The 12,082-nt window shown below is 51.2% G+C and overlaps 1 protein-coding gene across 1 annotated transcript; it reads right to left on the reverse strand.

Annotated features, from left to right (window-relative positions):
• Nucleotides 1–8,202: 8,202 nt before the first annotated feature.
• LOC145799663 (uncharacterized) lies at nucleotides 8,203–10,587 on the reverse strand. The gene is made up of 3 exons (XM_082889272.1): nucleotides 8,918–10,587; nucleotides 8,681–8,826; nucleotides 8,203–8,386 (listed from the first exon to the last, which is right to left on the reverse strand). Exons 1-3 carry the CDS (start codon nucleotides 9,353–9,355, stop codon nucleotides 8,203–8,205), a joined length of 768 nt encoding a protein of 255 aa, XP_082745398.1. The 5' UTR covers nucleotides 9,356–10,587.
• Nucleotides 10,588–12,082: the final 1,495 nt, after the last annotated feature.

A 12,082-nucleotide genomic window follows, 5' to 3' on the forward strand; every position in this document is an offset into this window, starting at 1 on the left:
TGTAATAATGTAAATAGAATTAAAAAGTAAAATATTGGTAAATTTTTTTATAAATTCAAAATGCACTGATTTTTTTTTATTATGTATATTATTATTATTTATTATTAATTTTTTTTTCCAAGAAGAATACAAAACAAATTATTTTCTAAGTGTATTTAAATTACATGAATCTAAATCTAAAAGTAAAATTAAAAAATAAAAAGTATTAAATTAAGTGAATCTAAAGACAAAATAAAAGAGTTACTAAAAAATAGTGTCAAACATAAAAAAAGACATGAAACCAAAATATTTAAAACAAAAGTATGAAAAAACAAATCAAACCAAATACTATGAATTTATCTTTTTTAAAATCTTTCTTCACTAATCTCTAGTTTTACACAAATTTTTTTCAATTTTTATGTGAATTTAATTATCTAATTACAAAATAGTGCATATATACAAAAATATAACACTAAATATTTACATTATTGAGAGGGTGATTTATGATCCGGTGTTGGGCCGAGGTATAGACCGAGCAAGTTGAGGGCCCAGCAGAGCATTGGGCCGAGATGATCGACTGTTCACCCGGAGATGGGCTACCAGAACTTGGGCCGGGCAGAGTTTGGACTGAGTGTGTGCTGCCCCGGACCGTGCAGAAGCTGCTCGGCCAGGAAGTGACCGGTCAAACCAGGATGCTCGGTCCGAGGATGGTCGAAACCAGACAGACCGAGAGACCGGCGCTCGGAAAGGCGCGGTCAGCCGAGGTAGTTGATTGACCGGCGAGAAGGCCGACCAAAGGAGGAGCCCGGGCTAGGCTTTGCCGAGATGCCGCCTAGCCCGGTCCTTCATTTCTTTATCCGGTTAGGCGCTTAAGGTATGAAGCATGGTACGACCGAGGTAGGGCAGCTCGGCTGCCGAGCTCCGGCTATGCTGACAGGCAGTTGAGAGCAGGTGATGAATGGCATGGTTTATGCTGACAGATGGGATAGCAGAGCCACGTGTCAGGAGATGACAGGGAGTGGATATGGGGCTCAGAAGGTATATAAGCATGTCTGCGCCCCCCATACGCAACACACGAACATATCTGTAAGAAATCCTTACACTAAAACACTCTCTCCCTTCTCTCTATTCCCTCTAAGGTGTGTGCTAACTTGACCGTCGGAGGGTTTTTCCGGCCACACACCGCCGGGTAGCTCACCATTACTTGCTCGCAGGTGATCGGACATCGACGGAGCTCGGAAGAAAGGAATACGGGCACGCCGGAATATTTGCTCCCCGTACAATTGGCGCCGTCTGTGGGAACTTCTCAGACAAAACCTTGTCTTCCAGGTTCATCTGATCGCCGTCCATGGCGAACAACGACGAGTTCCCGTTGTCCGCCGTCGACGGAGCCACCCCGGAGTATACCCGAAGGAGAGAGGGACCTCCTGCTGTCCATCCAATGGCTGACTTGGGGACGCCCACTGGAGGACAGTCAGGAGACGCGCGGGATAAGCGCGGAAGGAGTCATGGGCGTTCACGGAGTCCAGACGGTCACCGGCGGAGAGACTCACACGCCAGGCGACTGGAAAGCAAGTTAAAGGACCAAGACGCTGTCATCAGGCGGATGGCGGCGGAGATGGAGGATCTTAAGCGGCATGTCAAAGGGAAAGGTGTAGCTGGAGTGGGAGACCACAGTGAGCGCACCCCGTCCCGCCGGTCAGGCGATCAGAGTCAGCGACGTACTCAGTCCATTTCCATCACCAGGAGTTACCAGGTTGGTGATTCCGACGTGCATGCAGAAAAGTCTAGCGCGCAAGACAGTACCTACAAACCCTCACGTCCGGCGACGACGTCGAGGTACTCTTATTCTGCTCAGTCAGAGGACCTACGGGCAGTGTTAAGGGAGCGGGCTCGCCGGCGCGAAGCTCAGAGAATCCCAGCTTTCCAGCGGCTCTCCTACGGGGTTCATGCCAGCGAGGAGGTCGGAATGCCTCCACCCCGCCAGGCAATGCCAATATTCGAAGATACAGACTTGGCAAGGTTGAATGCCACTCCTTTTCCCCTGGAAATAGAAACAACGCCGCTTCCAGCAGGCTTCCATCAGCCTAAGTTCACACTTTACGACGGAAAAACCGATCCGTACATGCATGTGAGCCACTTCCGACAGGTTATGGCCGTACATCGGCGCAATGACGGACTTATGTGCCTAATCTTCCCGTCCAGTTTAGGTGAGCTGGGCTTAAAGTGGTTTGAGAGGTTGCCGGAAGGGAGCATACAACGGTGGCATCAGTTGGCCGAAGCGTTTGTTACGCGCTTCAAAACTAATACAAAAACGCCAAAGGAAGTCGATCACTTGCTGAGTGTCAAGATGGAACCGTGCGACACACTGAAGGCATACAATTCAAGGTATTGGGAGACCTTCAACGAGATCCTGGATTGCCCGGTCAACCTTGCCATCACGCAATATAAGCGTGGTCTCCCGGTCGGACATAGACTGCGGGACTTGCTTACCATGCACCAACCGACCTCCATGGGCCAGCTCATGCAGCGCATCAATGAGCACATCCGAGTAGAGGATGATGCGTTAGCTTCCACCGTGAAGGCCACTCCGGTCGGAACAGACAAGAAGACAGCTGGCAAAGTGCACGCAGTTGGGCAAGAGTCCAGCCGCTCAAATGACCGAGCAGAGGAATCAGACCGAGGTTCAAATCGTAAAAACTGGGGTAGAGGACGTCGGAATGACCGGGATGACTACCCCCGTGATGACGTTGAGGACGCAAACAGGAGAATGAAGGCAAGGACTGGCATAACCACGGTCTTCAAGATTCCAATCTATCGCATACTTAGCGAAATCCGAGACGAGGAGTATGTCCGGTTTCCTGCTAAGTTGGGCGATGGACAAAAGGGGTACAATCCGCGGTATCGTTGTACGTTTCACCGGGAGAGGGGCCACCGGACTGAGGATTGTTTGCCTTTGCGACAACATTTGGAAGAATTGGTTGCGGCCGGGCATCTGGACCTTTACATTGATGGCGGCGTGAAACCAAATCAGGCTCCGGTCGATCCCAGGGGACAGGATGACCGAGATGCACCACCACAAGGAGTTATTAATGTCATCCACGGCATCGTGGAACCGGAGCGCGTTTGCGAACTCCGGGGCATGATCAAGAAGGCAGAGCATATGAGGGAGGTTTTGTCAGTACAGCCTGCCATCAAAAGGGGGAAGACAGAGGAGAAAGATGTGATTAGTTTCACCTCAAGGGATTTAGAGCGTATTCAGACGCCGCACAACGATGCTCTTGTAGTAACATTACGCGTCAAAGAATTTGATGTTAGACGGATCTTGATCGATCAGGGAAGCTCGGTCGAGATCATGTATTATGATGCGTTCAAACAGCTCAAACTCCGTGAGACAGACTTGGCTCCGGCCACTTCGCCACTGGTTGGATTTAACTCGCAGCCGGAGTGGCCATTGGGAAAGATTATCCTGCCGGTCAAAGCGGGATCCGTGGTCAAGCAAGTGGAGTTTTGGGTGCTACAAGTGCCTTCAACGTACAACCTTATCCTTGGAAGAGGATGGCTTCACGCCATGCAAGCCGTAGCAACGACCTACCACCAGGTGATGAGATTCCCCTCGGCTATGGGGGCAATCGAGGAGATTTGGGGTGATCAGGTCATGTCCAAGCAGTGCTTCGTGGCGGTCAACGGGAGCCGGGCAGCCAAAGGATTCGTTCAAATGATCGAGGGACCGGAGGACCGGAGTGTCTTGGATGATGTTGGCACCAAAGCAGAAGACAAGGCTGTTGAAGAATTGGTTGAGGTGCGGATTGATGCCGAGCAGCCGGACAGATTCTTCTTGCTCGGTTCAAGTCTCTCGGCCATGGAGAGAACCGAGATGATTGAGTTTTTGATGGCGAACATCGAAGTCTTTGCATGGTCGCCCTACGACATGCCTGGTCTTGACCCAAGCTTTATCTGCCATCACCTCAATGTCTTCCCTGGAGCAAAGCCAGTCATCCAGCGAACAAGGAGATCGGCGCTGTATCACGCCGAGGTAGTAGCAGAGGAGGTAAAGAACTTGCTTGAGGCACGAGCAATACAGGAAGTGCACTACCCTCGGTGGATTTCCAACACGGTAGTGGTGCCCAAGAAAAATGGAAAGTGGCGAGTTTGTGTCGATTACAAGACGGTCAACTGAGCTTGTTCGAAAGACAGCTTCCCTTTGCCGCGCATTGACCAGCTAGTGGATTTGACGGCTGGACACAATCGGCTCAGTTTCTTGGATGCGTACCGCGGCTATCACCAGATTGCCATGCATGGGCCTGACCAAGAGATCACCTCTTTCACGACTCCAAGGGGACTCTTCTGCTATCGAGTTATGCCCTTTGGTTTGAAAAACACCGGGGCAACCTTTCAGAGGATGGTGACCAAAATGTTCGCTCCTTTGCTCGGCTGGACAATGGAGGCTTACATCGATGATATGGTGGTAAAAAGCCGACATGAGGCACACCATTTGTCCGACTTAGCCGAGATGTTCGCCATTCTGAATAAGCACAAGCTGCGCTTGAACGCCTCGAAGTGTGCCTTTGGCGTGGGATCCGGGAAATTTTTGGGATTCTTAGTCACGAACCGAGGCATCGAAGCAGACCCTACTCAGGTCAGAGCCGTGCAAGAATTGAAACAACCCAGCTCGGCTAAGGACGTGCAGCATCTGGCCGGGATGGCCGCCGCGCTTAATCGATTTATAAGCCGGTCATCAGATCGCTGCCGTCCTTTCTTTCAAGCATTGAAGTCAAAGTTCTCATGGGATGACGAGTGTGACCGAGCTTTGGCCGAGCTCAAAGATTATTTGTCTTCTCCGCCGATGTTGGTTACACCAGAGCCCGGTGAGGAACTCTACCTTTACCTTGCCGTCTCCCAGCACGCAGTAAGTGCGGTGTTAGTCCGGGCTGAAGGAATCAAGCACCTCCCAATTTTTTACGTAAGTAAGACCTTGCTGCCGGCTGAGACGAGGTACTTGCCGCTGGAAAAGCTTGCGTTGGCACTGATGATGGCTTCGAGGAAATTGGCACATTATTTTCACGCCCATACCATCGTCGTACTGACCGAGTTTCCCCTCAAGGCCTTGTTTGAGCGCGCAGACTTTTCAGGCCGAATTTTAAAATGGGCGGTCGAATTGGGACAGTTCGATGTGAAGTTCCAGCCGCGCACCGCAATCAAAGCCCAGACCCTTGCCGATTTTGTTGCCGAGTTCTCACCTGGCACTCATCCGGTATGCCCGGTCGACATTGCTGAGGCAGATGATGAGACGCACACAATGCCAACCGAGGAACAGCCAGCTGCAGAAGGTCGCGCCGCGGAGTTAGCGCGCACTATCGACGTTCCCTCAGTTTGCACGGTAATACCTCCCGGTGCTGCGATGACGGAGTTGTGTATCACCAACCCATCCACTCTGTCCGGTACCGGATCACCAAGGGGGGAAGGAATGGTTCCACACAGCTCAGAACTTGATGATTCGCCTACGGACTTGGGCATTCTGAACCAACTTGCTGAGTCCGGTGTCGAATCATCAAGGGGGGGAGGAATGGTTCCAGACAGCTCAGAACCTGCGGCCGGCTTCACACCGCAACCTGGTGATTCGCCTACGGACTTGAGCATTACGGACCAACTTGCTGAGTCCGGTGTCGAATCACCAAGGGGCACTGAATTTGAACCGGTCAACACCAAACTTCCGAGCAGTTGTGATCCCATTGCCCTTCGCAACTCTCAGGACCCATCTGACTGCTGGAAGCTTTTTGTAGGGGACATGTGGAAGCTTTTTGTTGATGGAGCGTCCAACCGTCATGGTGCCGGCCTAGGTATTGTTCTTATATCCCCGGACGGCCTAACCATTGAGCATTCTATCACACTCGGCTTCCCGGCGTCTAATAACGAGGCTGAGTACGAGGCGCTTCTTGCTGGGCTCAAGAGCGCCATTCAAATGAAGGCTGCCGAGCTTCTGGTATATAGTGATTCCCAGCTTGTAGTTAACCAAGTTTCAGGGATTTATGAAGCGAAAGACGACAGGATGGCGAAGTACCAAGCTCTGGTCAGGGACCATATCAAGCAGTTTGAGGCAATCAGAGTCCAACGGATTGGCCGGGAAGAAAACAGCCGGGCTGATGAACTCGCCGGCCTCGCTTCCATGGTAGATGGTACGTCTCCAAACCCCCTGTTGATTGACTTTCTTCCGCAGCCAAGCATTGAAAATGCCGGGCAGACGGATGTACTCTGCGACGAGCTAGGTCCTTCATGGATGGACCCCTTGATCTTGTTCCTCAGAGACCGGACTCTTCCAGCGGACAAGAAAGAAGCACACAAAATCCAGGTGAAGTTAGAGCGGTTTTGGCTCTCTCCATCAGGCGCGTTGTATAAGAAGTCCTTCACCGGTCCGTATCTCAAGTGCGTACACCCAAACAGTGTGGAGGCCTTCTTGTTTGAAATTCATGAAGGCATTTGCGGCAGCCACATCGGGGGAAGGTCCTTGGCCTACCGAGCTATTTCGCAGGGGTACTGGTGGCCGTGCATGCAGGCCGACGCACAAAAATATGTCCGCAGGTGCGAGAAATGCCAGAAATTCGCCCATCAGATCCATCAGCCTGCCAGGGAACTTCTTCCCCTCACCAGTCCTTGGCCTTTCGCCATGTGGGGGCTAGATATAGTGGGACCATTGCCAACAGCACCGGGCAACCGGAAATTCTTCATCGCGGCCACAGATTACTTCACAAAGTGGGTTGAAGCTGAGCCCTTGGCAACCATCAAAGAGAAAGACGTGAAGCGATTTGTCTGGCAGAACATTGTCACACGGTTTGGTGTCCCCAAGATTTTGATCTCTGACAACGGCACCCAGTTTGACGGTCGCCTATTCAGAGGATTTTGTGAAGATCTGAAGATAGAATTCTACAACTCCACCCCGGCCTACCCGCAGTCCAATGGTCAAGCCGAAGCATCAAACAAGACTATACTGGATGGGTTGAAGAAACGGTTGGAAAAGGCTAAGGGCAAGTGGGCTGAAGAATTACCGAGCGTCCTTTGGGCATACCGAACAACCCCGCGACGTTCGACCGGGGAAACTCCATTTGCTTTGGCTTATGGCATGGAGGCGGTCATACCCTTGGAAGTTGAAATGCCCACCCTCAGAACTGAGAGTTTTGAGCCCGAACTACATGCCGAGGCTATTGCCTTGGAGTTGGACCTAGCGGAAGAGCGCCGGGAGAAAGCCCTCATCTATGTGGCCGCCTACCAACAAGAGCTCTCCAAGAAGTATAACAAGACAGTGCACCCCAGACCGTTCAAAGTTAGGGATTGGGTTTTGAGGAAGATTATGGGCAACACCCTGGTGCCAGGAGAAGGCAAACTAGGGGCAAATTGGGAAGGACCCTACAAGATCACTGGTCTGGCTGGCAAGGGGGCTTACCACTTGGAGGATCTAGAGGGAAGAGCCATACCCCGGCCATGGAATGCGGCCAACTTGAAATTGTATTATTTTTAAGCTTTTTACTTTCCTCTTTTTGTAAGGCAATTTTTTGGCTTGCAGAGCAGAATGTAATTCTTTTTGTCAAATTATAGAAGTCATTTTGCATTAGCACTTGGATTATTGTTTTAATGCTACGAACCGAGATGATGTACTCCGGTTGGAAGAGTTGGTGTCTTGTCCAACTTAGGACCCCCAACCGAGATGGTGTACTCCGGTTGGAAGAGTTGGTGTTTTGTACAACTTAGGACTCCCAACCGAGATGGTGTACTCCGGTTGGAAGAGTTGGTGTTTTGTACAACTTTGGATTCCCAACCGAGATGGTGTATTCCGGTTGGAAGAGTTGGTGTTTTGTCCAACTTAGGATTCCCAACCGAGATGGTATACTCCGGTTGGAAGAGTTGGTGTCTTGTCCAACTTTGGATTCCCAACCGAGATGATCTACTCCGGTTGGAAGTGTTGATTTGTTCAACTTAGTTACAGCCGAAGTGGCTACTTCGGTTCATGAATTTGTCTTGTTCTGTTGAAGTGCTTAGACCGTGTTATGTATTTCGGTTCGATGAGTTATACTGAGATGTTTTGCTGAAGACAGAACTAATTACAACCGCGCAGACACTTGCAAAAATTCGAATTTTTCATTGATAAGAAATTCATTACAAACGGAGGGGACAGAGCCCGGTTACATTAACAAGTTGGAAGCAAAAATACATAAACAAGGAAAAAGAACACTAAACTAGGGGGGAGAGATTGGCGAACTCGTCCTCGCCGGCATCAAGGTTGACGGTAGGGCTGACTTCTTGGGCACCGGGCTCAGCACTGCCGGGCTGTTCTGGCACCTCGGCCTCCTCTGCCTCCGAATCTGTGTCGTCCTCTCCATCTTCAAGTCCCTCCTCGGCCTCCGCTTGCAGAGCGCTGAATACGTCATTTGCGTAAGGCACAAGGCAGACCGGTAGAGAAGCTGGGGGAGGGTTGGCAAATACGTCGGTGTCGGAGCCTTGGCCGAGGTGTTCGCAGGCGGACTTCCAACCGGCCTTGAAGTAGATGTCTTGTGTTGCAAAGACCTGCTTCTTGTAGTTCTGCTCGGCCTCGTTGAACCCGGCGTTGTTGGCAGCCCGGCAAGCCTTCCTCTTCGCCTTCTTCAAAGTGTCAACCTCGGCCTGGAGCTCATTTTGTTTTTTCTCGGCTGCATTCAGTTGACCGAGCAGCCTGTTATTATCATGATTGGCCATCTCGAGAGAAGCTTTAGCCCGGCCGAGCTCGGCTTGAAGGCTTTCAACCTGGCTGGCAGTGTCATTGGCTTTCTGCCTAAGCCGGTGGATGCGCTCCAAGACCAAATGTTGTTTCTGAATGGCCTGCACAAAGAAGCAAAGTACATCAGAAAGGGGACCGAGCAAGAAGGACCGAGCAAACACTTGTGAAATGTTAAAAAGAACGCCGACTTACCCTGGCCATGGACTTCACGGAAGATTTTACCAGCCGGGTGTCAGGGACGTGGTCACTGCCTACCACGTCGCCCGGTAGGAGAAATGCTTTGGAGAGATCGAAGGCGAGCAAATGTTCTTTGTCAGCCTTGATCGAAGCAGTCGCCGGGATGTCCTGTCCCCGGTGCTTCAGCTGAGGACGCCAAGCGGGCACGGGAGCAGGAGTTTCAGCTGGATGTTCGGTTGTCAGCTCGGCGACGAGCTCGGCGGAGGGATCTGCCCTTGGTCTTTTTCCAGCCCGGCGCGCTTCTCTGGCAGATTGCCCGGCAGCTGGAGCTGGAGAAGCAAGGGCTACCACGGCTGCACTCGATTGACCGGCAGCCGGGGAGCGGGTGGTGACGCTCGGTATCTCGGCTGAGGTCGCGGTTAGGAGGTTTTTGATCCGAGATCTTTTGGCCATTTCTTGCTCGTCGGTTAACCGGATTAATGGGACGTCTGGTAGGGTTGGATCTGGAGGTGGCGAAGGAGCTCTGAGGAAGTCAGTTACTCTACTCCGGCGCGGAGCAGAATATCTGTAAGTCGGTGTGTAGCCGAGCAATTCGTTGCAGTCTCGGTGACGGTACCTAAGCACGGCCCGAATTGCCTCGACGTTGGGGAATTGGTAGTTGGCTTGCAAGGCTTGGATAGCTGCAAAAGAAACAGGGAAACCGGTTAGTTAAACTAAAGAATTAAGTTCACCGAGCAAGTTTGAGTGGCTTACATGAAGAACCGAAGTCCTTGCTTATGAACCAGCCCGGCACCTCGGCTGTTTCGTAATTGCCGGTCACCCAGAAAAAATCATCGTCGTGCATATCTTTGTCCGGGGTGCCGGTTACGATTTTTTCCTTGCCCGGTCTTATTTTCAAGTAGTAAGCTAGGCCGTCACCGGTGTGGCCCATTGTGTATTGCCTCAATATCTCGGCTAGGCCTAAGTTGGTGCCTAGCCGTTGGTTCAATTCGTGCACACCGTTGATTATTCTGTAAGTGTTGGTGGACACCTGTGTGGGTGCCAGCCCGGTGCGGCGGAGGAACTCGGTTATAAGAGGGTTGAGCGGGAAACGAAGACCCCCTTCAACGATGGATAGCACGGTGAAGGGGCACTCCTCCCTACCCCAAGGTGTGGTCTCCTCTTCTGCGAGCTGCAGGTGGACATCGGCCGGGACGCCGTAGTCCTCCCTGAACGTAGCCAGCGCAGCCGGAGTATCCACTAGGAAGCGGAACTTCCCCATTTTGGCCGGCTTAGTGTATCCCGGCTGAGGGGTTTGGCTCTGGGTATTGGATGTTGCCCGGTCCTGAGAGCCTCAGGAATGACAGTGGTCCCCTTGGACTCTGCAGGAAAAGGATGGCAAGTGTTAGCGCGGTCGCGCGAAGGTACTGGATTTAGCTCGGTCATTAAGTGTGCCAAACCACCTCGGTCGTCTATTCTATCTAAGGAGCCCGGTCGCCCAAGCGGACCAGATGTTAGCCCGGTTGAACGGCCAAGTCCTTTTGTTATCTCGGTTTTCGCCTTGGTTGAAACAAACATGTTGTTATCCCGGTTTGGTCGGTTTTTTGGATCAAAAGAAGGCCCAAAGCCCGGTTCACCCCAGTTCTTCAGTGTTCTTCAGGAAGATGAAGAACACCAAGAACAGTTGGGGCGTTTGGGACGGATTCCATGGCCTTTGCCCTAAATGCTACGTTTTTTTGCCCTAATGTGTGTAAAATGAAAGAAAATAGCAACTAGGGGGATCGAAAACCTTACCTTTGGAGGTTGGGGGCAGTTCTTCCAAGAGTGAGAAATGGCAGTCGAGATAGAGTAAAGGGCTTGAGCTCTGGATCATCAGGAAGTATAAAGGCAGTAGGAAGAAACGGTTTGAGGAGGGTGATGTATATGTAAGGGTGAAAGGCCGCCCAAATTCAAAAATCTGACAAGAACGGCGGGTTGGCTTCTCGATGACCAATGGGAGCTCGCCACGTATCCCCATTTATGGCTACGTCAGGATTGAAGCGACGGGATGAAGAGACGAAGAGCCAGCCGAGCTACTTTCGACGAAAAGGCTGTAAACCGAGGAACATGACCGGGGAAGGATAGCAGATTAGCTCGGTGAAGGCTTGGCGACTTGACGACCGGAGAAATGTTATCTCGGTCGAAGTGAATAATCCCAGTCACACTTTCGCGGACGGGATTAAGGGGCAATTGAGAGGGTGATTTATGATCCGGTGTTGGGCCGAGGTATAGACCGAGCAAGTTGAGGGCCCAGCAGAGCATTGGGCCGAGATGATCGACTGTTCACCCGGAGATGGGCTACCAGAACTTAGGCCGGGCAGAGTTTGGACTGAGTGTGTGCTGCCCCGGACCGTGCAGAAGCTGCTCGGCCAGGAAGTGACCGGTCAGACCAGGATGCTCGGTCCGAGGATGGTCGAAACCAGACAGACCGAGAGACCGGCGCTTGGAAAGGCGCGGTCAGCCGAGGTAGTTGATTGACCGGCGAGAAGGCCGACCAAAGGAGGAGCCCGGGCTAGGCTTTGCCGAGATGCCGCCTAGCCCGGTCCTTCATTTCTTTATCCGGTTAGGCGCTTAAGGTATGAAGCATGGTACGACCGAGGTAGGGCAGCTCGGCTGCCGAGCTCCGGCTATGCTGACAGGCAGTTGAGAGCAGGTGATGAATGGCATGGTTTATGCTGACAGATGGGATAGCAGAGCCACGTGTCAGGAGATGACAGGGAGTGGATATGGGGCTCAGAAGGTATATAAGCATGTCTGCGCCCCCCATACGCAACACACGAACATATCTGTAAGAAATCCTTACACTAAAACACTCTCTCCCTTCTCTCTATTCCCTCTAAGGTGTGTGCTAACTTGACCGTCGGAGGGTTTTTCCGGCCACACACCGCCGGGTAGCTCACCATTACTTGCTCGCAGGTGATCGGACATCGACGGAGCTCGGAAGAAAGGAATACGGGCACGCCGGAATATTTGCTCCCCGTACAATTATTACCAATTATTTAATTTTAAATAATTAATTTTTCATTGTTAGCTATATTATATTGTTACAAAATATTTCACATATTATTTTTGTGATATCTTATATATGTCAATGTCTACATATAAATATATAAATATATATATACATATAAAATATAAAATGTAAATTTATATATGTTACTG

This window comes from Camellia sinensis, chromosome 9 (assembly GCF_055761805.1).
Source record: "Camellia sinensis isolate YWXY chromosome 9, ASM5576180v1, whole genome shotgun sequence".
NCBI classification, from domain to species: Eukaryota; Viridiplantae; Streptophyta; class Magnoliopsida; order Ericales; family Theaceae; genus Camellia; species Camellia sinensis.